Consider the following 27,229-nt stretch of genomic DNA (forward strand, 5'->3'; position numbering starts at 1 on the left):
TAACCTTGGGTATATACAAAACTTTTATTATGAAAATAAAATACAGGAAATAGTGTATTATTGAAGTCTGGCAAAATTGTTGGTTTCCCATGTTGCTCCGTTATCACAACTGTTTTCAGGTAATTTCTTGCATTTATCTTTCCTCATTTTACTATGCCAAACACCATAACAGAAATATATTCCAAGTCCTGCAAGGTACAAAAGAATCATATCTCCGATCATTTAATTTAAACGTAATCGATTATTTTGATGTAATCTACTTACCAACTATCATCCATATTAAAAATCTCACCCAAGTCATTTTGTCTAACATCATCATAAGATATATATTAATAAGAATACTGAAAGCAGGTAAAAATGGCACTAACGGAACCTAAAAATATATTCTTGTATGCGGTCAAAATTGTTATTGAACGTTCATAATAAAAGAGAACGATAACGAGAATGGAAACAGTATATACCGAAAAGGCAAGCTTCTTTCCAGAAGAAGGTTGGAGATAAATAAAAGTAAGAGTAATGATTAGAGCTAATAGTAGAATTGCTAATAGAGCGACAAATGTAACATTACCGCTCGTTATTTCATTGATAAAAATCGAAACAGTAATACCGATGCAAATACACAGAATATCTGTAAAACATATGTTACTAGTAAGTGATACGGGTAGTATTTGTAATCGTTAAAGATCAATGGTAAAACTCTTGGTTAATCGAAATAGTAAATATACTATACTATACCATAACACACGACAAGACATGTAACGATTTGGGATGTTAATTTTGTGGAGTGATTTAAACCATTAGCGTTAATTAATTGCTTCGCAATGAATGTTAAGGTTCTTGGATCGCGATCTCCCTTTTTTTCATACGCTTCGCTTTTTTCATACCTGAAATGATACGATATATACTAGAAATAATAAATATACTATAAATAAATAATAAATAATAAATATACGATATATACTAGATAAATAACTAAATAACTAATAAATAATAAATATACGATATATACTAGAAATAATAAATAATAAATAATAATAATAATAAATATACATAATAGAAATTGCACGTCATTCTATTATTATTAAATTGCCATATTTTCTATGAAAACAAATGAATATTATTCTTTTACCGAAGCATTAGTACGCATGTTGCGACGATTGAATAAGCGAGCAATGTTCCGATACTCATCATATTTACGAGTTGTTGCAAGTCAAATATCGCTGCTAATACACCTGAAATTGTAGTTGCGCCGAATTACGATATTATCAAGCGATAGAAAAATCGTAAAATACGAACCTGTGAGAATTCCTGCTGAGAAGGTACCCATGAGAGGCGTATGAAATCGTGAATTAACTTTTCCCATCCACTCGAATATCAATCCGTCGGATGCCATTGCATAAATAATTCGTGGTAAGGGAAACATCGCACCCAGTAAACTGCATAAAAGATTGCTGTCACTTACATTGGAAACATCTCCGTAGGTATACATACATTTACATATATATATATATATATGTGTGTGTAATTATATTGTATCATACTTATCGGAAGTTTTACCTGGAACATAGGCCACAAATAGCACCTATGGTTACCAGCCATTTCGCCCAGTTCCAACCGATACTCTCGAATAGATGAGGAAACGGGGTTTCTGCATCCTGCTCGTAGTAAGGAAGGACGGTGGTTAACACCATAGAGACACCGAAATATGCTAGAAAGACGACGGTCAATGAGGCAACGATCGCTATTGGGATCGATCTTTGCGGATCCTTCGCTTCTTCTCCCGTTGTAGCGACGCAATCGAAACCGATGAATCCGTAAAAGCACGTTGCTGCTCCCGTTATAACACCCGCTATGCCATAAGGCGCGAATCCTCCACTTCCGTAATCACATTTTTGTTCCGTGCACGTGGGCTTCGTTTTCCAATTGGTTATATCAGCTTTACGCCAAGTGCATATAAATAGAAACACGTACGTACACACGAAGAAACAATTACTTCAAGTTTAAATACTCTGTTACTCACCTTTAAGAGATCCGGCGATTATCACGAATAAAACTACCGAGAGATTTGTAAGGGTGAAGATATTGTTCGCCACCGAAGATTCCTTTGCTCCGAACGCCAACGCAGCTGTATTAAATTTCAAATAGATTGGGATTGTGAAATAATCGATACTTAGTGGGTAAATGTGTGCCTAAATAACTTATATGATATCGATGTTTATTTGGTCGATAGTTCTTTACCAGAAAAGATTAGAGTGATCCCAAAGGCAAAGAAATCTGGATAAGAAGAGAGGTGATTGATGTCGATATGTGCTGCCGTTTCAAACGCATTTCGCATAGTGTTGTTGAACAAGTCATCCACGTAAGTGCTCAGTCCTCGCACTACGCTAGCTGAGCCAATTACGTATTCGAGAATTAGCGTCCAACCGATCAGAAAAGCTGTAAATTCTCCCATCGTTACGTAGCTGTATATATATGCTGATCCAGCACGTGGAACTCTTGCACCAAATTCCGCGTAACAGAGACCTATATAGTTTCTTCTTTACTATTCATATTATCTAGGGTAAAACACAACGAACGAATCGGATACGAATTGTACCTGCGAACATAGACGCGATTGCGGCAATAGCGAACGAAATTATTACGGCTGGCCCTGCGGTTGTTTTTGAAACGGACCCTGCGAGAACGTACACACCCACGCCGAGAGTCGAGCCTATTCCGAGAGCTGTGAGATCCAATGTTGACAGACATCTGGCCAAATTTGTATCCTCAGGAAGATCCACTTCTTTTTTTCGACTAAACGTTCTGTACAGATTTCGTAATTTCCAATTCTTCATATCGCATAACTGAAAACAACGTTTGTTACACGCGATATGCAGGAATTTCTTTTTTAGAAAAAAAAAAAAAAAAAGGAAAATAAAAATAAAAACGAAAACGAAGAAGAGATGAAGAATCAAGACGGTTTGTTCGAAAATATCGCGATATCTTTCTTTAATTTGCTCACCGGGTGAAGTACAGTCAAAGGAGAATCCATTTTTGTCTGCAGATGTTGAGAGACTACAATAAACGACCGATTGTAGACGGAACATTCGGCACACGACTAAAGGAGCGCTAATTAATGTCTTTAAATCAAGCTCAACCATCAGTCACGGTGCGAGCACACAGAATCATTCAATTGGTCGGAATCGTTTCGCCGCTGTGAGTATATATTAGAACTGTTCAGCGTTGTCTATATTGATCACTTGGTTATAATATTGATCTAAATCACACGATCTTTTATTTTGCTGATTTTTGTTATCGATAAATTCAGATAGCTTTTCTTTTACTTTTTTATGAAACGGATCGTGCTTTTAGTTTCATCGGATCGTGGATTCCTCTCGTATTTGGACGTACTATCGTATTTTAAGCGTGAACGATATACATAGCTTTAAATCTGATTATGATAGAAATCGTCTACATTTTTCAAGTTTGAATATATTTATTAATTTGATATTATTTCGATCGTCCACGACGTCAAGCATTGTGTTTGCAAGCAGTAAAGTTCAATCTATCATCCACATAGTTGATACGTCGGATAACCGATGCTACATAAACGAGCGACGACATGTACACGTGCATGCATATATAGTTACTACGTACGCGTAATATTTGTTCCTGTTTCTCTTCGATTATATTTTATTTTACCAAAATATACGCAGTAACACGTATATTTTCCCATGAATATATGATATCTTTATTTATTATTTCAATTAACTTAACCGGATACTATAGCGTATACAGAATGAGGAAAAATGCTGATTTTGTATATACTTACACAAGCAATGTACGCAAAAAGACGTTTATCCAAGGGTCGATTCAAACGATGTTGCTTGATGCTGTGAACGATATGAACTTATCCTTTGTGGGAATTACGTCCCTAAATAATAACCGTGTTTGATTCTGCTTATCTGTATCAGATATAGAATATCCTCTAAGCGACTTTAAGTGATATACGATCCGTTGTAAAAAGATATGTTGGTAGATTACGAATGAAATGGATGGATAATACACGTTTAAAGATATTTTTCAGAAAGAATGAATTTTATATATGTTAGCTACGTGTTGAGAAGGATACAAAGTACATCTAGTTAAAATTTAAGAAAGCCTAGCGATATCAAAGTCGACACCAATATTTAAAATATAATTATAACGAAAATTTTCTTAGGAATTTTTCAAAAAAATTAATATATCACGTGAAACTGTGTTAGGAATTTCATATTAAAAAATGGGGAGGCTTAGCAGTTCCACTTTTGAGGTAAAAAACTACGAAGTATGTAATTCGATAAAATTCTGAAAGAATAAAAAGCATGCATGTGTACAGATATAACACATCTATGCGTGTCTCTACGTAAGGCGCGGGACTAGTTTTGCAAAAAAGTTACTTCCACGCCTTCGTGTGACATGCGTTGCCAGCGATTGTACTAGAAGAAAGACTTTAAAAAAAGATCGTGTTACATATTACATGTAATTTTATTAATTTTATCAACAAGTACAAAATATTTGTTAATGCATTATTTAATAAAATTCTCTTAACAAAATGTATAAAAAGAGTGTTTGGACGGATTGGACAGATGTTGTATACAAAGAGATGTTGTATACATGTTATAACGAAGGACGGATTCAAATTCAATTCCATCGTTGTTTTACCTTATAATATAGATTATATGATACGGGGAGTATGAATTACTTTTATCGTAGAAATACTCCGCATCGTCATTTGTTCCTAAATATGTTCCTTTCAGATACATGCAAAGTATCAACTTATATATATATAGGTACAATTAAAATATATATAATATATAATTATTTGTTCCATGCACAGTTGAAAAACATTGTTTTTCTAATGAAAAGGAATATCACTAGTTGCAAGAAGTCAATGCTGGAGCAATATCTTTTGCTATTATTCGTCATTTCACTATGTGCCATAAATTATGCAAAGATATCATTACGATCAACCAGGAAATATGTATTTTCTCTGCTGCAGACTGAAAGAAAAGAAGCAAATTCCATGTATATAGTCTGTATCGCTAATGAAACTTTTAGAATCAGTATGTAAACCATGACTTACGATAACATAATAATTGCATTTATCTCCTTGACAACAATCAGAACATTTCCAGTCTTCGTACCATATATATGTGCAATCTCCCATATTAGAATGTTTTATTCTTTCGCATTCTTTTCTCGTTGCACATCTCTTTGAAACATAAAACTGTTTCTTCGCACCTTGTGACCAATATGGTGTACCTATAAACGATATACGATGTTGTAAGGATTTAAACGAATGATTTATATTGAAATAAACCATCGCGTATTGGTTAGTGTAAACATAACCTCAAACGTTGCTTTCAAACGAATTGTCAGCTATGGAAACTTTAAAACTTACTTCCCCATTTAATTTCCGTTAAACACGTGTCTTGACTCTGTTCACAGATTTTTGTACTCTTTAAACATTTTTCTCGATTACCTTCTTGATTGGTACATACATAGCATTCCAGGGCGTGGCCTAAAAACATTCATAAATAAACAAAACTATTCGATGAACCAGTATTTACTTAACATACTAAATGATAAGCAGCATGCGATGAAAAGGGCACAATATAATCCTGTTAATCTCATTGTGGAACAACATATACACAAATTCAGATGAAAAAAAACAAAACCACTGCACAATGCGACACTTGTTCAAATCGAATGTAGGAAAAGATCGACGACTATAACGTTGGTACGAATGATGACGTTGACGCTCTCTATGAAATTCGAATAATTTTACGGCTACGAATTAAAAGGGAATATGTATCTATTATGCTAAAATAACAATGAAGTATTATTAATTAAGCAGTCAAAAGTTCTTTAGCGTTTATCTCGATATTATTTCAGTTTATTCGTTTCTCTGTCGATCTTGGTAAAAGTGCGAATTAAGAAAGACGTACATCGATAATACAAAAATCGATCACGTCTACAAGAAACGTTTCATGCATGATTTTGTTATTAAAAATAACTAGTACAAATAATATTGACTCGCGCGTTAGAACTCGAGGTATATGCATCAATTTTCTGGTTGACTGGCTTAGGGTCGAATTATATTTGCTCCAATCTCTGATCAATCCAGTACATGGCTTGAAAATTCCGTATTGAATTTTTTCAGGTGAATTTGTTGACGTCGACCTACGTAACGATATAACATAAGAGCAAACGTCAAAATTTCAATCTTTCGAGCCTATGTTATGCTATCAAAAGACATACGTACATCCAACGATGAATTCTAACGATGAAAAAAACAGAGAACATGATGGAAATGACTTTATACGTATAGAAATGGATAAAAGATTAGAAACGGAAGAATGTTAGAACCATTTTAGCATAGTAGGAGAGAAACGATATTGATTAAAGAAAGAAGGAAAAAATCAAAGTCGCTATTGAGAAAGCGCAAGAAGCAGCGTATAATAGAGAAAAATACGGTAGAAAGTAAGAAAGCGAGGAAGCGAAGCAGCAAGGATGCAGGGGGAAGGTTAGCTAGTGCATTGATACTCCCCTCTCTAAGTACGTAGTTCGAACTCTCCCTCGGGGTTTCGGTGAGGTCGCATGTGCTCGCGGTTCTCGCGGATGTCGAATGTCGATATTCGAGTGCGCGGCGCAGGCTGAGCAGTAGCAGTGTCGAGCCACTGCGCCGAGAATCTAAAATTATCGGCCGGTTCATGAGAGGGGAGGGCAGGCATATGCAGAGGTGGAGAAGGCGAGAGAAAGGAAGGCGGGGAGGTTGACAGAACGATGTAGGAAAAAAGAGAGAAGCAAAAGGATAAGGATGGAGAAAGAGTACGTAGCCAAGAAGAACGGTGGCGAAAATTCTCATGGAGAACGAAAAGAAGGGAAAAAGGGAGAAAGTCGGTCAGAACGAGGAAGATGTAGATCATTATGTTCGATGATTATTTTATTCCTTGATAGGAAGGGTCGAATCGACGAAAATTGGAAGAAACATTAAAGTTAGGCTAAAATCCAAATATGAAATGACAAGGGCACAAAGTGCAAAAAAAAAAAAAGATGGAAGATGAGAAGGTGGATGATATGAAAAGGAAAATGGAAAGCTGGAATGGAGATGGAAGCTGCGGGTGGGCAATGGCTGGGCATTGGAGAGCATGGCTGGAATGAGGAGGGCGTCGAGAGAGGAGTGCGGGCGAGGAGAACGGGCACGCGCGCGCGCCGTTTGGCATAGGTAAGAAGAGAGGAAAAACGAAAGGGAAGGGTGGCGAAGCGGGGATCAGATGCAGGCATAGAGAACGGGGTAGCGATGGTCGCGGAGGAGGGTGAAGAGGGAGAGGAGGTGGAGGAGGAGGAGGTGAAACGCGGTGGTGGTGGTGGCAAGCAGGCAGCGGCGGCGGCGGCGGCGGCGGCGGCGGTGGTGGCGGTGACGGCGTTGGCAGCGAGCGAGGGCAGAGTCGTTGACGGTGACCGTCGGTCTCGACACGAGTTACCGTGACAAGTGCATTACTTATCGCACGTCGAGCGAGTACACATTGGACGCGCACGTCGAGCATTTCGACAACCGCGCAAACAAACGGCTTTTTCTCTTTCCTCGCTCCTCCGGTTTTCGTCTCTTTCTTCTCGACCATACTCTTTCCCGACTTGTCCTCCCTTTCCCTCAGCGTTTCCCCGAGCATTCCTGTGGTTGTTGGCTCTCGCTCGGATAGCTTACTCTTCCCCAGCAAGGGTCGATTCGTATACGCGCGTGCATCTTTCGACTGACGTGTGACAGTCGAGGAAAAGCTGCCGCAGCTCCGTACATCAAGGGAAGAGTGGCCTGAAAGTGTGCGAGCCACGATCAAACTTTCACAGATTTTTGCTCCGATCATTATCTAGGAGAATCGATTAGTTGACTGCACGATGGCGGACGATCAGGAAGCAAACAACACGTGCGAGGATTCCCTTGGGCCCGGCGACGCGAACACTGCATTCGCCAAAAAGATTAGGGGACGAAAAGGAGCTCTCAAGAAGAAGAATGTCTACGTCGTCAAAAATCATAGCTTCATGCCGCGCTTCTTCAAGCAACCGACCTTCTGTAGTCATTGCAAGGACTTTATATGGTGAGTCCTTTAAATCGTCTTTTTCTTTATCTCGTGTTCTATCCTTCTCTCGCGATGTTCTCTGTCCTTACATCACCGCTCCACTTTTGTCTTCCCGCTCCTCTCCTTCTATCGATTCTCCTTTTCGCAATCGAATTTAATCTACGTACAATCGAATATCTGTCGCGTCTTCAGTTCCATTTGGAACGTCCGACTGTCTCTATTTTTCTCGTCTTTTTTTCATCCTTCTCCTCTTTCCCTTCCTCTCTTTTTCTCTCTCGCTTTCTCTTTCTTTCTGTTTCTGTCCTCGATGATACATAAATCCAGTGGCCGGTAGCTGCCGGTAGAGTAACTCGAGCAACGGTTAAACGGTCCGGCCTTGAGAATACTCGCGCTTCGTCTAAATTAGAAACGACGACCGAATGAGAGATCAATTTGAGCGCGGGATTTTCGAACGATTTCAAGCGATCCAGCATCCACGAAGCGAGTCCTGCTTTTTCTCTTTTAAGCTGTATCGATTATGGGACATCCGATAATTACGCTTATATTTTCCGTTGCTAAGATCGAAGAAAGTAGAATGACATCGAATATATGCGTCGGCAAGCAAAAACAATCGGCAATCGAAGCGATGACAAATCTTTGACCGACGATATTTCGTATTTGCGTAAGAAACATCGGATCGCAATTGTCCGATCTTCTCCGTATATTTTATACGATTCAGCGTACGATAGACAGTGATACGTAATTAATTCGTTGTAAAGCGTCAGGTAAAAGAAGTTTACCGCATGGCATAACCCGGATGATATCTAACGAGTAACATTTACGTGCAGTTGAAACGGTTACAGGCATTGACGCACAATAGCGAGCGACCCAGTAACCAAACTAACTTGTTTCGCCGACATCGATTTTGCCGTTGAGAACGGACGCAACAGACGTTTCCGATCCAATTCTTCCATACCTTTTGTTGTTGCCTTCTTGCGGAAAAAGAAACGCGAAATGATCGAGAAGTTGTCCCGGTATCTTCGTTAGACTATCCCAACGATTCTCTTTGTTTCTTCATGATGTTCCTATACTTGTGCTCTCTTCCAGTTTGATTCGGTTAAAAACATCGACGACGAATAATTCGGTCAAATCGTGTCAAATATGGTCAACCGTGATCCTACCCGTGATTCTTTTCGATCAACCACGACGATCCGATATTGGATGCGATCCGATCCGATCCAATTGAATCCAAGCCGATCCGATTCGATCCGGTCGTGTATAACCGGAATTTACGAGTCTACTTGCTCGCCAGTGTTTGCTCTCATTTACGATCGACACTTGGATGTAACGTTCCGCCACCTTTTCTTCTCACGCTCGTTCGAACCTTGAACGATTGTCTTTCAAATATACGTCAACCGCATTTTTATTATGCAATATGAAGTTCAAATAAAGAAAGCCAAAAGCGATAATGTTCTTATTGTTATTATTATTATTTATCACTCTATCCATAGAGAATAGCGTTTGGGCGTGACGATTGCATTTAACAGACAGTTTAAATCTTAATTTAACTCTAAAACCTTAAACCTAAGTACAACGTATTAGCAAGCATAGTTTATCCGATCACGTACAAAAGCAATGTATTTTGACGAGCTTCTCTCGAAGAAAATAACAGATCATTTCTCGGATTTCGTTACCTAATAATAAAAGTCAAGCGTCTTTCCGAGGATTGACGAACCTACTCACGGTTGACCGCAAGATTTATTTCACTGGCTTCTGTCTATTCGCGAATCACGTGTTGCGATTGCGAGTCGTAACGTATTTAAAACTATAAGTCGTTATCGAGTTGTGTGGTTTCGCGTGACGAACTTGCATTATCCGTCAGGAATGGCGAGCACAATCTCGCCATTCATTTCTAATTACATACATAGGTGTTCTTTGCCACACCGCCACACCGACAATACCGACTGATTTTATTTACGCGAAGCGATAACGCTGCGCTCTTTTCTCGTTCAATTGCTACACGCTAACGAGAAGATAGAAGGATGAAGAAGAGAATGTGCCTCTTGTCGAGGAATCGGTTGCACAACGAGTAATGGTTGCGCGTCGATATACATATACATACACACGTATATGGCGGTAGAGATGACGAATCACATACCAAACGATGCATTTGAGTTTCGTGAACCTTGAGATCGAGACGACGAAGCCAATCGACCACGATTCATCTTCCACTCTGTGCAATCTTCGTCCACGGAAGAATAATACGCATTCTACGATTCTAACGGAATATCGTGGATCGTAGACGTTGTTGCGTATTCATCTATACATAGAGAGAGAGAGAGAGAAAAAAAAAGATAGGTCGCACGATGCTAAAGAGGGTCAACGACGACCAAAAGACTTCCACTCGTTAAACAAAGGGATTGGCCCGTTCCCTTTGGATAAACATCGACTTGTCGATTTACAACCAATTGCTCGGAAGTATCTGCTTCCGACGTGGTTTGCTCGTGACAGGCCGATAAGTATACGATCGAGTTCAATGAAAAGGAAGCAAAACGCGTTAGCTCCGTTGTCGAATTTCGAAAATTTCACCGCCGATGGTTGTAACACGGATTCTAATCTCATCCCCTTTTATTAAACAGAAAATTGATCTTTGGCTCGAAAAATTGCTTCCAGCAAATAGGAAGAAATATTAAGTTTGTCGTATGTTACTTTAAAGTTTAATGCTTTCGGCTTATCGATCGCGTTGCATTGTAACGAAAGGAGAACAGCCTATATCTACCTCGTCGGAATTCTCAAGCAACGCGACTATTATTTTTGGATCGTTGAAAACGCTTTTTATTTTAGAGATCGGTTACTTCTCAGGACTAGAAAGCTGGTTACCGAGTTTACGCGGAAGAGACACCTAACGGTTCGATCGTGAAAAAATTGAACACGCGTTCGAACTTTGTTTTACTTTTAGCGTACTCGTTTTGTTCGTTCCTCCTCGTGCGTGCCTTTCGCTCAAACTCGCGCGTTTCTTATTTCGCGCGAGAAGGACGAACAAATATTTTGCACACAGTAAGATGCGCTCTTGCATCACTCAGAGTGATTTTCGTCGTTGAGTATCTTATCAGGTAATTTCTTTAAGCTCCTCAAACGATGTCCGTGTGTCCCCCTTTCGCCGATTGATACTTTATCGATTTTAGACGCTTCCGCTTAGCGAATCGACAGACTATCTGATTGATTGGCTTTTTTTTCCCGTATCAGTTGTACCGTTTTACGATGTCGTATCGTTGAATACCTACGTAGTCGTTGATTAGACTGCACACGCCTGGTGCAGGGTTATCTTATGGTACGTTTCGTATTTCGCGAAAATTCGAACACGACGCACCGGTAAATGAACGTTACCGTTGCTACCAAATGAACGTTGCGATTTATTCGTACGTTGGTTCACTCGTATTTGAGATTCGATGGAATATCAGGACACGGATTCCGACAATCCTGGCCATTCCTCGGAAATTCATGAGAATCCTGTCGCGTTGATCGTATCGGTGTGCCGCACACGCGCGTTGTGTCCACATACCTATCCGGTAGCTTTGAACTTCCATTTAATCATGATTTTATGGAACCATGCTTGAAATGTAGTGGAAGCTTGTTCATTTTGTCAACGAGTTGGCCGGGTCGTATCGCGCAGCGTCGGTTAAAACGAAACGCGAAAAATAGAAAATTCTCTTTGAGAATTCTCGTAGGAGACTGGTCGTTACAATTTATCAACAATATTTTTCGCCGCCATCTATTTCACCGCGTTCGGAGGAATTCTGTAAGCACTGGAATCTAAAAAAGCACGTTCCGTGAAAGCGAGCGTGCTCTGGCCGAAGGCCAGCGCCTCCGAGCTGCCTGTTGAATTTTCCATCGAACGTTAAGGATCTCGTTCCGAATCTCTCGCGGATCGTTCACAATACCAATCGATCCCAAAGAATTCGTACTTTCGTGCGAATAAGACGTACAGAATCAGCGGATAGGCGTATCAAGAACAATCGCGTCTTTGACGAACTACCGATCGCTGTTCGCCGCTAAACTAAGCATCGCCACTACGCCCATTTGTCGTTGTGCGAAGGTTTCGTTGCGAAAAAGTACTCGCTACTATCTATTTCGGACTAACAAATTCGGGATGAAAGGTGAGAGGCGAGGATACGTGCTCGTAAACGCGAGTATGCTCGACGCTTCGTTTGGGAATTTTTAGCGGTCCGTTGCGGTTCATTGCGGTCCATGCGGGGGAAGAGCGAGGCAGGGGAGGCTAGAAAATCGATGGGAACCGAGCGAACCCAATTAGCTTAGAACAAAAGGCTTTCGATGGATTCTCGCCTGGATCGGTAAGGTCGTCGTGAGTCTCGATGAGCCCAGGAAACCCGTCACGGTCCAAGAAGCACCTGCGGGTTAAGCGAATATACATAGATGCGATATCGCGATCGATTACCTTTTTCTCGAGCAGAGATTATAAAACCTTACGTTTGTGCGATTCCTTTGGCAATTGCCGATACGTACGTTCATTGGCAATTTTCCGACCAAGCTTGCTCCTCTTAACGGTCCTTTCTTGTCATTAGTCATATTTGTATGATCATTTGCGTATTACACACGCGTCGTATGTACTTCTCCACCTTCGAATGTCCCACAAATGCGTAAAAATCCGTCTATCCTATTGTGTCAGCTTTACCATCTTTCCCTTTGCTCGGGACCTCGATTGATCGAATCCTCCGGTCAGGGTGGAAAATCGTATTCGAAACACGGTGAATTTTCATCGAGCGTTCCTCCTCTTTCACCGGATAGTCAGCAGGACGGAACTAACTTGTTCCCTCTCCACCCTCCCTCTCTCACTCTCTCTCTTTTTCTCCCTCTGTCTTTCATCCAGCTAACCCATATCGGCTTTCGCTTGAATATCCAGCTGATTCAACTAAAAAAATCGACAGCGCTGTGCCGTGCGACGTTGTTCGTTCGTTCGGGACGAAACGAGCGTCAAGCCAAACTCCTGCAGCGATAGCCGGTTAGAAGATTAACAATATTTGGCGATCGTGTGTCGGAAGGTAGAGAGTATCGGGTGGAATACGGTCGCCGCCGGTGTGGTGCTCCCTTCCGGCTCCGTTACAGTGGTACACGAGTAGCGGATAGCCAAACCAGTCGACTAAATCGACCTTAATTTTCCAAAGGGCGGCTACTGACGATGTATCCCGCATCGAAAATAGAACCGATCTACTTGTTATTCCAGTTATAGTAACTTCCACCACATAGCCATATATATCGTGCGTGTATACGATATATACACGTATATGTATATGTATATCGAGTGTACGTATATGAAGTAGCAACGCTGATTGATGCGGTGACACTTAGAACGCTACGGGGCGTTCTATTTTTTCTTAAATAGGGATTCATTCCCGGACAAGATGTACACGTTTCTCGATACGGCCAGGTTTAACGTTTAACGGATTTTACGACCGCGTTACGTAGCTTTAACGTGTGAAATCCAGCTTCTTTTATAGCGTTCGGCGTACCTGCACATCTACCGAGCGAATAAACTCTCATTTCTTACCGTGTATAAGCGATTTAAGCTTGTCCATGCATTCGTCGCATTTGCCACACACGACTTATCGGCATCGATACGGCACAAACACTATGAAAAGGAATATACGAGATTTAACACTGGTACTACCGATAGTTAAGACGAAGCTATTTCTACCAAAGCCAGTGAAAACGACTGGTCTTCAAAAAATACCTGATAATAGAATATTTGTATATTTATCGATTTATTACTTTCTTACAGAAGCAATTCAATGTTATGTAGTACATCCTTGGTATTATCACTACATCTAGGACCATGATCCCTAAACGAGAGTTAACACATTCGTAAAATCGTAGGACCAGTCATTGTGACTGCTGTGGTATTTCTAGCGTTAGCATCTAGCGATCTAGCGATCGATCTGGAATTTTCTTGATAACTGATATCGTCATATCGAAGGAAACGCGGTAAAAATTTACAAAACCTGTGGCAAATTGTAGAAAACGAGGAAACTGGTTAATTGCGGTTCGATAATCGGATTGCAGCACCCTTTTACACTTTCACAAGTACCGGTCATTTTGACCAATTGGCTATTGGTATAAGTAGCCTCGGTACAAAATTATTTTCAGTTTGAATACACGAAGAACAAAATAAAATTCACTATATTACTCTTTTAGTTATCGTTGCGAAAGTCATTACATCATCGCGGAAAGAAAATATAAACACGAAGTAGGAATTTTAAAATAAAATTGTAAAACAGTTCTAATGGTAGTTCTAGCGTTAATATCGTCAGGAAATATAAAGAAGGGAAGCACAAAGAAGAAAAGGAGGATGAAAAGAAAGGAAAGAACTTAGGTTTGTTCGATTTTAAGACGCCGTTATATATAACTGAATATCGTTTACTCGCAAACTAACGCGAAGAGGTGTCTATTATTCCGGTAAAATAAACAAAGATTAATAAGACGGCGTAGAAAACGCAATTACGAAGAAACGACGCGGTTCTGAAATACGAAATGCGACTGTATAAGCATTTACGTCGATGTTGGTTCGATGTGGTTCATGTGCCCTGCCGTTAAGTGAGCGATAGCCTTTAAGCTTCGAAGAAATGTAGGCTAATCTGGGATTTGTATCGATTTTTCTTCTTTCTTCCTTTTCCTTATTCCTTTCTTTTCGTATTCCACGTGTCCTTTCCGCACATCTTCTCGTGTTTCACACACTTTCCAGTTATAATCCCTGATCCTTTCGTGAAAGTGGATAAAACAGACCAACTTGTCGCTATCTTTTTCTCTTTCGCTAACGTGCGTGTTTCGTTCTCGCGTTTGACCTCGCATTATCCTTTCGATCGACCTGTCCTCGTCGCTTATCGTACGTAAGGTGGTTACGCTTTACGATCCGCCAATGATTCGCCCTTTGTTCATTATCTTCGGTTCGAACGACGCCTTTGAAACTGCGAATACGCGAATTCCGTTTGATCGCCGGCAATACGATACGCGTAATCGGAAGCTACGCGCACCGAAGTCTAGTCGTCTTGAATCGAAACCTTATTGGTATAGCAACGAAGCCTTGAAATCGAACGATTTGCTCGTTAAAGCTGCGTTAATCACTCACGGGCCGATATAGATGGTTACCGCGCGTTACATCACTGGTAAATAAATGTTATATCGGAAATGTACTTTGGATCGTCTCCCAAGATCCGACAAGTTCTCTTTCCTAGACACGCGTTCGTCCTGTTTAAGTCGAAGCTTCGGCTAATATCGAGAGCTTGTTTACGTTGTTTGGCCAAGCTTTTAATATACGTGGTATAACGATTCGATAAAGTAGAATTCGTATCCTTCCTCGTTTCATTGAGATCGCCGATAATCGGGACAAAAAAATCTACTTTGAACGTTTATCGAAAGGTTTTTATACAGGCACTTTCTTATTTAACGGACTAACGTAGTAAAAGCGTACAGAGAGAAGAGCTGGTTCGCACTTTGCTTTTGACAAGCCACCGAACGAAATGGATGCTGTTTCAATTGATCGAACATACAGACCTCGAACGCGTTTCCCCATGCAGCACGAGACTCGTCGGTCTGTCGTACTACAAATAGTTGTTAGGTGCTTTGTTAGTTAGAAATAACAACTACAACAACAACAACAAGAACAACAACAACAACAACAACAACAACAACTGGAACAACAGAGAACGATGGAGCGTTCTATGGAAAAATTAATTTCACGACGAAAACTTTTGTTTCAGGGGCTTTGGAAAGCAAGGATACCAATGTCAAGGTAAGAACGTCCGAGGCCTCGACGTGATCGACCTCTTGTCCAGCCACAATTCGTCCCATGGAACAACTTTGGCTGCATTTTGCCGCTTGTGTTTCAGTCTGCAGTTTCGTCGTTCATAAACGATGTCACGAATACGTGACTTTCACGTGCCCTGGCGCCGACAAAGGAGCTGACTCGGACGTGAGTATCGACGAATTGCATATCTCGTTACACACGATTCTTTTCGTTTATTATTCTTCTTTCTCGAAGCAGTTTTATCGCGCCTTTCTCTCTTTCGTCCGAAGCCAAGGACGTTCTAAACGCGCTTCGTTTCGAAAAAAAAAAAGTAGAAAAATGTCGCAGTCGCGATTTTCACGCGATTCGATTAGCTCGCATACCCCGCAGCGTGTTACCTGAACTGCGTATACGATTCGTGGGATCGGAGCGAATTTCAAGAATAGCAGAATACGGAAATTCTGGGAGCAAAGAAATGCGCGTGTGTTGCGCGCGGATGTCCACCACGGACTATCGTATTACGCCGAGACAGCTTGCAATTACGTTCCCTATTTCTTTTTCTCTGTCTCTATCTCTGTCTCTCTGTCTTATAACTCTAGCTGGCTCACAATCTCTGTCGTCTAAATACGTGTTAATTAATAGCAGCAGCGTTAAACACGCGTAGAGGACCGAGCATATTGGTAGCCGCTGCGAAAAGTGGCGACCGGTTAAGGAAGGTCGTTGCCGGATCGATATCGAGGTCGAGCTTTCCGTCGACCAAACGCGCGCGGATCGTATTTTTACAGTGTAATCGATTCGATGGATTCCGTATTTTAGCAGCTAATGAAATTCGTTCTATCGAACAAAACTCGCGTTACCTAAACTTACTTGTATCTAATAATAATAAGATGAAAGAAAGAAAGAAAGAAAGAAAGAAAGAAATAGGCGTTTTACGTTACGCGTTGATAGAAACTGTAGATGAATTTATCTCGCGTTTAAATACATACGCCGATGTAATTGGAAGAAATGGACCAGAACGTAATTGCTTACGCGTGTCGAGAAGAAGAGGAAGAAAGAGAGAAGGGTAACGAGCTAAAACGAATCGTCTAATAAGCCAATAAATAAAGCCGTAACGCGTCAATTAAAAGAACAAGGATGATCCTCGGCTGGAGCAAATAGGGAAAGGACACCCGGGGCTAAGAGCTATATATTTCTCCACGTTTTCTCGCACCGCGCACGATTGGCCTAAGCGTTTACTGCGCTTCGTTTAACCACGCTTGTAACACGGAATAATTATGCGGACGACTATAAGGAAATTCGTTGGCCCGGATCGTCTAAACGGGAACAACGCTCCCGACTCGTTGCGAGATCGCAACAAGCGAATCGGAAAATTCGCCGCTCCCGTCATCCTCCTGCGACGCCTTCGAGGGCAACCTGTCGAAGGATCGACGAGTCGCGAACGTTTTTCCAATCACTGCGGAAGGAAATGGTTTTTATTTACATTTGGGTATTCGACTAAAACGATCAATGTCCTAGCGTCTTCCTTGGCCCTGGTGCTGATTTCCTTGTGCTTCTGTGCTTCGAAGATGACTCTTTCTCGAAAGCCCCGATCCCCGTACGTCCTTACAGATCGAATTACGGCACAATTTCCCTGAAGGCGATATCTTTGCTAGCCAAGGAAAACGTACGGCTGATCGATCGATCGGAAACTAAATTTCAAAATTGGCTGCGTTTTCACGTCGGTTAACTGACACGTCCGTGCGCGTAGCGGTTACGAGTAACGAGTCATGCCAGGCAGACTAATAATCGAGTTGGCGCTTTCGTAGTTTGAAAGCGAAGCATAACTTGCAGAACTTAATGGACCACAGCTCGGAGGACACAGTGCCGCCTCGTGATAACACGTCACACGGAACCGTGATGTCGCTTGTTCGTTTCAGCTGCGAAACTGGCTCGTTTCGCGGTTACCGCTGCCACCGATTCCGATGTTGTTCCACGCGACGGCTAGACGACCCGTTTCTAACTTGGACCAACGTACATAGCACCGGTTTATTTCGAACGACGTGCTACGCGCCTCTGTCACTAGCGAGCGCGTGCAAGCTTCGTGGAATGAAAATAAGCGCTGGAACAGATGTTTCGAAACGAACGTGTCGCTGTCACGTGATCGTTCTCTTCGATATCATTGCAATTACGTGCCCGTGGAAGGCCGAGCAACGAGTTTATTCGCTGATCAGGGAAATCGATTGCCACCGATATCTGTTATATCCTTTCTATTCGATCTCGATCCTGATTTTCATTCCGATCCCGATTACGATCCCGGTTGCAATCCCGATCACGATCATGATCCCCTACGCCATGACCCGAGAGTCTGCGTGTGTGTGCACGGTGTAATGGTGTAATAACGCAGGACACGCGGACGAAGCACCAATTCAAGCAACACACCTACAACAGCCCCACCTTCTGTGACCACTGCGGTAGTCTTCTCTATGGTGTCATCCACCAGGGCATGAAGTGCCAAGGTATCATATTAAAAACGAAAAAAGAAAAGAATGGAAAGAAAAAACGAGAACACGCAACCAGTCACACGCACACAGACACACGAAAAGAAAAAGGACACAGACACTATCGCACTTTATACCGACCGTACATTTTGTCTATGGTCCACCGTTTGTTCGTGGTGTTGCTTTATCTTCGTCTTGTTTCCTCTGATCTTCTTCGTGTCTTCTGATCTTCTACTTTTTCTTCTTTTTCTTCTACTTTCTCATTTTACTTTCCCTCTTCTTCTTCTTCTTCTTCTTCTTCTTCTTCTTCTACTACTACTACTACTACTATTATCATTGTTTCTTCTTCTTATTCCTCTTCCCGATGTTCGTACTTTGTAAATATTCTTTCGCAAAGCTTATCTCTGCCGCGCAAGAGTTTAACATATTCGTGCGTACGTAGCAGCCTGAACGCTCGCGAATTTCACAGAACAAGTTATCGTCGATGCGCGATGTACCGTCTTCGATCAGTTTTCTCGACCACGCGCGAATTAATTTCTCGTTGGTTTTTCCTGTTTCGGATTTTACGATTCGCGGTAAGTTTTCACGCGGAAACCCTCGAGCGCACCGCAATTTGATCGCTATTTGTCGCCTTCGAACGACTACGTATTCGTCGACACTCGTATCCGCGTACGTTTATCTCTATGTGCGCACAGAAACGTGTACCTATTTACTTTTCACGGGACGGGGATAAAGAAGCGAAGAGAAGAATAGAAGAGAGACAGCGAGATACAGAAGAAAAGAAATGGAAAGCTAGGGGAGAGAGATACACGATGTACATACGTAACAGAGGATACGATTCGACTTTGGTTTACTTTTCTGTCCGCTTCTTTCTTTCCAGTTTCCGCTTTCTGTTTCCCTCGCTCCTTCGCTCTCCTCGCGATCGTCGTGGTGACCGATCTGGCGATGGGACAAAAATCAGTTTAACAAAATCTCATCACGCGCGTTTCGTTAACGCGCAATCGGAAAACTATGAAAATATGGAAACGTGGAAACGACGTAGGTACATACCCATCGCTAGACGAATCCTGTCTTTTTCACACACGACTTGTCTTTTCTCTTTTGAAATTTAATGTGTGCGCGTGAAACGTTTCCTTCCCACTTACACCTTTAAACCTTTTCACACATCTCCTCGTTCTACTTTTCACGATGTGTGTGTGTGTGCACAGACTTTGATGTTCGTATACATATGTATAATAGTTACACGCAATATTTAGCTTGGCCTTTTAGACGTCGAAGCTTGATATTTGCGTTACTTTGTTACATCTACGATCTTCTCTCATAGTTGTCGGTGTTTCTCGAGATAGGCAAAATTGTGAATTCGAGGATGACGCGACCACTTTGAATGCACGAAGATCGCAAAGAACGCGCGATAGAAATAGCGGAAAGTAATAGTTTTCGAGCCGGCCGCCGCGCCAGGTTGCTCGTAAAATTTCGAGTAGAATCGGATATTAGCCAGCAACGAGAAAGAACGAACGATGATATTAATTATGGTTTAGACGATAGAAAGGGAACGCGCGATTTCCATCATGCTGTGAATAACATCTTCGACTCTAAGCTTCTTCCGAATAAAGGCGATCTTCGATCCTGTACAATATTATACATATGATATATATTACATTATAATTGTTATACTTTTGTAAATAACTCTTCTATTTTGTACAGATTGTCTATGCATTCTGTGTCTTTCCGCTTCTACGTGTTTTTTTCGGATAATCTGATGTCCAGCACAATTTATACGTTGATCTATGCCGCATCATGTGTCACCGCAATTCGTTTTCTATAATGTATATACGTGTGATTTCTGTGGCGCGTCTCGGTACCTCTTTTCCCTTACGTCCCTTTCCGCGAGATACACGCGAAATCGGACAAATCGAGACTCCTTTCCACCGTGTAATTTCCACTTTTCTACTTTATCGGCGAGCCATGCGTAGAAATAACGAGAGGTTTGCGAACGAAAAGTCGAAAGAAGACTTCCAGGCTCCATGCATAGAGTATAGAACGTGTTTGGCGCCAAGAGAGTGAAAGAGAAAGAGCGTAGTAGGGGGCGGGCTGAATTGGAAGAAGAACGGCGTGGAAACGAATTAAACGCTCGAGACTACCGGGGTCGGGAGAAAAGCCTGGAAAATCGAGGCAAAGGAGCGGGCCGCGTTAGTGCCCGAAAGACGGCAAAGGCCTACTTCGCTGCTCGCTTCCCTCGCTGTTCCTCTTTCCATCTTTCTCTCCGTTAGCTCGATCCCATCTTACTCACGGGCTAGTCCATTTCAGCTCGTCCTAGCCTCCCTTTCACCTCATCAGCCCGACCGACCAAGCGGCCGCCCACCCTCCTACTGGGATTCTTCCATTTTTTCTTTCTCATTGTACGGAAACTAAGAAGAAAAAGAGACAAATTGAATTTCGCGTAGCAAACCATGACCTTAACTGGGTTCCGAGTGAACGTTATCGAGCGACTAGCTGGCTATCTTTATCGCGACAAGGATTCCTTCCCGACAAATAGGTTTACACCGGTGGGAAACGACATTCCTCCCTTCGCTCGAATTGAAAAAGATGTTAAAATCGCTTTTCCGTAAACCATCTCCGATTAAATTTGAGATTAAATCGAGAGAGCGGTTGATTCGACCAACCACTGAAACGGACGCAGCAACACCTTTGTACTTTCAATTTCGGCCATCCTTTCTCTTCGTACACTTTGTTCAGCAGCTTCGACCGCAATCCGAACGCGTCTAATCGTAGCGAAAAGCGAGAACCGGGAAACCATATTTTTTTTTTTTTTTTTTTTGGTCGACGTTTTTTTTTTTGGTAACGAGCGAGTTGGTCGATGAAATGATCGCCGAATTAGCTTCGAGCGATTAAATTGGTAAACGCGATATAGCAGTTTCGGTCGAGCTATCGGTAGAGACGAAGTAGCGAGGATTCGGCTGGTATCGCTCGAAATCAGAGCATCAGATCACAATGAAGGACCGGGCTTTCCCGGGCCGCTATTTCTTGTTCCCAGATGAGCACCGCACACAAATGGGAGGTTTTCACGTACCTGACGCCAACCTTCTGCGACCACTGCGGCTCGATGCTTCACGGTATCGCGCATCAGGGACTTAAATGTTCAGGTAGTTAACAAACATTCAAATCAAACAAACTCAGTCCGCAATACATTCCACGAAGCGGCTAGATTTCGCACTCGTTTATCTCTTCACGTAGTTATCTTCGGTATAACGTACAAGTTCGCATTCGTCTAGATTCGAGTAGAAACAGCTGCTACCGGCATATCTGCCCTCCGTCGCGTCGCTTGTATCGAGCGGCGCGTCTCTCAATATAATAAACTATGAAAACGCGTTGCGCTGTCTCTCTCTCGGATCCAGCTGGACCGCGATACCCATATATTACAAAACTGTGCGATCAATTTTTCAAATCCGTCCTCGATTCTCGATTCAACGATTCAACCCGAACGGAGTAGGTACGACGCTCCTCCGTACGTACTTACCTTCTGTGACTACAAGTCGATCGAATAAACACCCTCGATTATCACGTAAATGTGCGAAATAACGCGATACTCGATAGAGCTTCGCTTCTGCGTCTCACTTTCAGTATCCTTATATTTCCCGATCTTATCCAACTACCATCTCTCCGACCTCGAAATCGCAGTTTAAGAAAATTCTCACTCGTCGGTGATCGCTAACTGCATCTACGATTCAAACGTATCCTTTTCTACGTTTCTTTCGCTGTTCTCGACTCGACTTTGGAAACCTCGGCGATTTCCATCGTTGCTCCGGTTCATGTTAATTCCTAAGATAAGAAAAACATTAGGAAGGTTATCCCCGTGCATGACAAACGTTCTACGTTCCCACCGTATTTTCCTCGTCGCTGTCATCATCGTGCACCTGTTCCATGCTATCTCTCTCTAGTATCTTTCCTTTCCTGTCTCATCTTCGTTGACATCATCGTCGTCGTCATAAGTCCGTTGCTGTCCTCGTTTCCGCTCAGCTATTCCGCTCTTTTGCTACTTCATTCTTCGATTACGATATTTTTCGAGCAGACCAATTGGTTGGTTCGCTGTCAGAACCTTGTTCGTTTCTTCCGACAACCTGCATCCTCGATTTACTTTTCAATTTCTCATAAAGCCTTCTGCGTATATCCGACGTATCGAACTCGTTACATCGATATATCTACATACCATATACATATATACATAGATAAGTCGCGTTTTCAAGCGAATTTTAAACTATCTCGCGTGGATCGTGTACGTGGCTCGTAAGATCGACGATCTTCGACCTCCGCTTTGAAACGTCCATAGCCAACGTTTACGATGTTCACGACGTTGGTAGGTACGAATAATTTTCTTACCCTTGGAACATCGTTATCCGTATCTCTGCCTGTTTGTTAAGAAGGAACGCTATCCCGTTCTGCTCGTATCTTCGTTCGATGATTGTCGGCGATACTGCACCCTCATTCGCTGCGAAACGTTACCCGTTCCGTTTAAAGTGGAAGATGGGAACACCTTGCACTTGGTTGTTTGCCTATTAGCTCCTCGCTTGCTTACCCCGTTGCTCTTTTTGCCACATCCTATCGCACAGTTAGGCGAGCTCACCGCCTCCTATACATATACATACATCTATATAAAATACCTTAACAACAGTGTACGTACGGTATTTGTTCGCGATCTTTATACATAGATATTGTATATACGGTACATAATTGTTACACTATTGTACATACGATGCATGCTCGTAATTATCATAATACGTATACGTAGATTTGTCCTTTGCTCATTAGCGAGTAAACATGAACGCAACACCTACCTTTCTTCGTTGATTATGCCACCCTTTGATTGCATATTATTATTTTCAGATCATGCATACCATTCATACGTGTCAACTGCGATATTAGATTTTCCAATATACTACTATATGTGTATACAGATACATATGTACATACGTATCTATGTATGTGTACTCGCGCGTGTCAAAACTTTCCTTCGTATCCTTCGATGGAATTTCGTTAAATGGTAACACTTTGTTCTCTTCTGGTTTCTCTGTGATGCTTGGTATGCGCACGGGAGAACATATCTATGTACATATGTTTCACGATCGCTGTCTTTTCTTTCCTTTACGCGCTATCGATACCGATGCGAACGCGTAGATATCGATTTCCAACGATAATTACCTGTTCGATATAGATCTTGTGTATATTATGCCAGATCACGTGGTTTGTCATAATGGCAGCTTCTCGTTGTACTCCACTTCTCGCAATCAGGATTACGAGGTGTTATCGACCGATCGATGCGCGGATCGCGTGACAAGAAAATCTCGTAAACGAAAGCAAAGAGAAATAACGAACGAAGAAATGCCTGTAACTGCGTTTACCGGCAGTCGATAATGTCCTCGTAATTCGTACAAACTCCCTTTGTATTACGATTTATGCACGAACCTCCGTCGATCGAGCATGTCATTCGGACGGTTGTTCGTTTAAGTTCCGCGCGTGTGCACTTTCGACTGCAGCCGCGATCGCGCGTCTCGAATCGTCTTTCCATCGAGGAAAGATGAGAAAAACGGACCGAACCAGCTTCGATCGCGTGTAACGTTCGAGTAGCCTAATCGATAAGAAAGTTCAGAAAAATGAACGAACGAAAAAGACAGAGAGAAGGAGACGGTCGACAGCTGCAGTTTCGATGGCTAATGAAACGCGTAACGAACCGCGCCCCTATTCTGCATCCTGCTGCTCGAACCAAGACTTTCAGACAAAATATGCCGAGAAACCGTACGAAAGAAAAGAAGTAAATGAATAATACGAAAAAGAAAAGAAAAAAAAAAAAACAGAAAATATACGAGATTACCGGTCTGGCTGCAACGTAAACGTGCCAGCGAGTATCGGACAACGATTATAATCGATCATGATCTAATAACGTAGCATGCGACATGAACGTACACAAGAGATGCGAGGAGAGCGTGCCGAATCTTTGCGGATGCGATCACACCGAGAGACGTGGTCGTATGTTGTTGCACATCTCATGTTCCGGAAACAAGCTCACCGTCGAAGGTACGTTTACCTTTCGCTTTGCTGCTCTCGATTTTCCCTACGACGATTTCCCTCTTCGTTGTACGAGCGAACAACGGAGAAGAAAAGAGAAAGGATTTGCAAACGTAACGTGCCATGTATCTTTCGTATTTTATAATTATATCTTCTATAATGCAAGCGGAACGAAAGTTGTCTCTAGTTTAACCCCTTAACCTACGATTTACGTTCGAGAATTTTGGGCCGAAAACGTCAACAAGCTCGCGCAGCCTTCGAGCCATTCGCACGACTCGTGTAGTACGTACTACGCGCGCGGGCTACGCCCGTAATATTTACGCTCGGTCCGATCATCGACTACGGGCTATGCCCGTAGTTGTAGGTTAAGGGGTTAAAGGGATGTCCTGAATTAGAATATTCTAAAACAGCGTCTTTTTGTGTGTTTTTTTTTTAGAAGGGAAAGAAAGAGACGAGGTTATTGAATTTTGAGGTATGGTTTTATATATATTTAACGAATACAAAAAATTTTTTTAAAGTAAAAAAATAAAATTATAACAAATTTCTAAGACTATTTCATGGGCTGCAGTCTTCAATCGGAATGAAAGATTTACCTCGTAATTCCTGACTGAAAGAAAAGACCAAAAAAGGATTAAATTATTATATATTTTTCTTCTGGGTGAACTAAACAATGGCAGAAAACAATGTAAAATTAAAAATTTTGGTGGGTTTAAAAAAATAATAAACTTTAAGATGCTATAACAATTATTTAAATAAACTTTTTGAAAAGCTTTTTTAGTTCACCCAGAAGAAAAATATACAATAATTTAATCCTTTTACGGTTTTTTCTTTCAGTCAAGAATTAAGAGGAGGATCTTTCACGCCGATTGAAGACTGCAGCCCATGAAATAGGCTTAGAAATCAGTTACAATTTCCTTTGTTACTTTAAACAGAATTTTCTTGTATCCGTTAAATATATATAATACCATACCTCAAGATTCAATAACTTCGTTCCTTCCTTTCCCTTCAAAAAAAAAAAAAAAAAAAAAAAAGAAAATCGTAAAAAGACGCTGTTTTAGAATATTCTAATTCAAAACACCCCTTCAGAGATAGAAGATATATTTTTCAAAAACCGCGACCAACCATCGCCGATTGCAATGGACCAAAAATTGCGACGAATGCAAAAACGCGACTATTCCTGGTATGCGTATTACGCGCGACAATCGTCTTTGTTCGACGCACGTACATAGATTTGCAACTCGAGCAACCACAGCTGTGTAGCACGGTTCGCCTATAAAATGGATTTAGTCTTTTTACACCATCCTGCGATAATTACCATTAAAAATACCCTTGTAATCGATTTATCGATTCTTTCGTCAAACGGCTGGCTCTGCAAGAGATGAAATAGGGCCCCGGAGCGACGCGACGCGACCAGCGCAACATCTTTATTATTAGATGATTATTACCGGTCAAATTAAGCTTCTTTCGTCTCAAGGCCGTGATATTAAACGGTCGTTGATTATCGTAAATGAAATTCTACCCTTTCTCCGTTGCTCGTAGAACGGAACAGTCGCGTAGGACGGTTGAAAGCGAGAGCGAAAAGCAAACCAAGCAATGTACCGAACGTCAGGAAAATTATCGTAAACTTTGACTGCGATTACAGTGAAACAAGGACGAAATCTGATTCCGATGGATCCAAACGGTTTGTCGGATCCCTACGTCAAGCTGAAGTTGATTCCGGATTCGGACAACGTGAAGAAGAAAACGAAAACGATCAAATCCTCGTTGAATCCCGAGTGGAACGAGACGATCATTTTGTAAGTGACGGTAAAACTCGTTTCCTCTCGAAACGATTTCGAGAGATGTGGTTTTTAATCTCGACGCGAAGAAGATGTGTTTATTGCACGCGAATAGAAGTAAGAACGTAGCTAAAGAACGACCGATTCGATTTTTAGCGATCTGAAACCGGAGGACAAGGACAGACGACTTTTGATCGAAGTTTGGGATTGGGATCGGACGTCGAGGAACGATTTCATGGGTTCGCTGTCGTTCGGCATATCGGAGCTTATCAAAGCGCCTGCCAGCGGATGGTTCAAACTTCTCACGCAAGAAGAAGGAGAATACTACAATGTACCTGTGCCGGAAGAGGGTGTGGATCTTGCCGAGTTGAAGATGAAAGTGCGAGTATGTTTCTTGCCGGGCAATGCCGCGACGACGAGCTTGCGAAAAATGAAAAAAGAAAACAACGAAGCGACACGTTCCGATAATAAACAATTATTCTGATTTTTTATCCCGTAGAAAACTTCGGTAACGAGGAAAACGACGGCGACTCAGGACAAGGAAGTGCCACACAACATGGGCAAGAGCGACTTAATAAGGGCGAGCGATTTCCACTTCCTGATGGTGCTCGGCAAAGGCAGCTTCGGAAAAGTCAGTCGTTCGTTCCATATGCATAGATATTTAAACAAATAATAATTAATAAAGCGACAAATGCACGTACGTTTGGACCGCGTCATGTACATTACGGGGGTCGTGTTTAAGGTGATGTTGGCGGAAAGGAAAGGAACCGACGAACTATACGCCATCAAGATCTTGAAGAAAGACATCATAATACAGGACGACGACGTAGAATGTACTATGGTCGAAAAACGCGTTTTGGCGTTGTCAAGTAAACCGCCGTTTTTGGTGCAACTACACTCTTGCTTCCAAACCATGGACCGACTGTATTTCGTGATGGAATACGTAAACGGTGGCGACTTGATGTACCAGATACAGCAGTGTGGCAAGTTCAAAGAGCCCGTCGCAGTGTAAGTCTCGATCGTCGAAGAAAATCGCGC

At 41.9% G+C, this 27,229-nt stretch overlaps 3 protein-coding genes and 1 long non-coding RNA gene across 7 annotated transcripts in view; 2 read left to right on the plus strand and 2 right to left on the minus strand.

Annotated features, from left to right (window-relative positions):
- Positions 1–3,149, minus strand: LOC126917399 (cationic amino acid transporter 2). Its single transcript, XM_050724221.1, has 11 exons — positions 3,002–3,149; positions 2,597–2,843; positions 2,239–2,523; positions 2,021–2,125; positions 1,558–1,936; positions 1,297–1,436; positions 1,130–1,232; positions 736–884; positions 462–628; positions 265–373; positions 1–188 (listed from the first exon to the last, which is right to left on the minus strand). Exons 1-11 carry the CDS (start codon positions 3,029–3,031, stop codon positions 58–60), a joined length of 1,845 nt encoding a protein of 614 aa, XP_050580178.1. The 5' UTR covers positions 3,032–3,149; the 3' UTR covers positions 1–57.
- On the plus strand, positions 2,818–7,333 carry LOC126917430 (uncharacterized). Its single transcript, XR_007710941.1, has 3 exons — positions 2,818–2,958; positions 3,044–3,195; positions 6,185–7,333. It is a non-coding gene; the product is annotated as an uncharacterized LOC126917430 (long non-coding RNA).
- LOC126917420 (uncharacterized) lies at positions 4,488–21,388 on the minus strand. Of its 2 annotated transcripts, none has more exons than XM_050724263.1 (4): positions 18,495–21,388; positions 5,423–5,542; positions 5,105–5,283; positions 4,488–5,021 (listed from the first exon to the last, which is right to left on the minus strand). In XM_050724263.1, exons 1-4 carry the CDS (start codon positions 18,499–18,501, stop codon positions 4,944–4,946), a joined length of 384 nt encoding a protein of 127 aa, XP_050580220.1. In that variant the 5' UTR covers positions 18,502–21,388; the 3' UTR covers positions 4,488–4,943. The 2 variants fall into 2 exon arrangements, with proteins under 2 accessions (XP_050580220.1, XP_050580218.1); XM_050724261.1 differs by lacking the exon at positions 18,495–21,388 and adding an exon at positions 5,601–6,187.
- The window catches only part of LOC126917397 (protein kinase C, brain isozyme), a 24,915-nt gene continuing 5,115 nt past the window's right edge, over positions 7,430–27,229 (plus strand). Inside the window, exons 1-9 of one of the 3 annotated variants that reach the window (XM_050724212.1) lie at positions 7,430–8,117; positions 15,851–15,882; positions 15,980–16,062; positions 18,260–18,371; positions 24,294–24,422; positions 26,056–26,209; positions 26,348–26,576; positions 26,691–26,822; positions 26,934–27,199. In XM_050724212.1, coding sequence (XP_050580169.1) covers positions 7,918–8,117; positions 15,851–15,882; positions 15,980–16,062; positions 18,260–18,371; positions 24,294–24,422; positions 26,056–26,209; positions 26,348–26,576; positions 26,691–26,822; positions 26,934–27,199 — 1,337 coding nt within the window. In that variant the 5' untranslated portion in view covers positions 7,430–7,917. Of the gene's footprint in view, positions 8,118–15,844; positions 15,883–15,979; positions 16,063–18,259; positions 18,372–21,387; positions 21,497–24,293; positions 24,423–26,055; positions 26,210–26,347; positions 26,577–26,690; positions 26,823–26,933; positions 27,200–27,229 lie in introns of those variants that run through there. The other 2 variants (XM_050724213.1, XM_050724214.1) reach the window with 2 other exon arrangements.

Source organism: Bombus affinis, chromosome 6, assembly GCF_024516045.1.
Source record: "Bombus affinis isolate iyBomAffi1 chromosome 6, iyBomAffi1.2, whole genome shotgun sequence".
Classification (NCBI taxonomy): Eukaryota; Metazoa; Arthropoda; class Insecta; order Hymenoptera; family Apidae; genus Bombus; species Bombus affinis.

What these genes read in the sequence shown, in the direction of transcription:
- LOC126917399 (XM_050724221.1), bottom strand. Translation starts at nt 3,031, where the DNA reads ATGGATTCTCCTTTGACTGTACTTCACCCG. An exon ending in CTTTGACTGTACTTCACCCG is followed by an intron (nt 2,844 to 3,001) that starts GTGAGCAAATTA and finishes CGTTGTTTTCAG; the next exon opens with TTATGCGATATGAAGAATTG. An exon ending in AATCGCGTCTATGTTCGCAG is followed by an intron (nt 2,524 to 2,596) that starts GTACAATTCGTA and finishes GAAACTATATAG; the next exon opens with GTCTCTGTTACGCGGAATTT.
- LOC126917420 (XM_050724261.1), bottom strand. Translation starts at nt 5,655, where the DNA reads ATGAGATTAACAGGATTATATTGTGCCCTTTTCATCGCATGCTGCTTA. An exon ending in CGCATGCTGCTTATCATTTA is followed by an intron (nt 5,543 to 5,600) that starts GTATGTTAAGTA and finishes GAATGTTTTTAG; the next exon opens with GCCACGCCCTGGAATGCTAT. An exon ending in AATGCAATTATTATGTTATC is followed by an intron (nt 5,022 to 5,104) that starts GTAAGTCATGGT and finishes CTTTTCTTTCAG; the next exon opens with TCTGCAGCAGAGAAAATACA.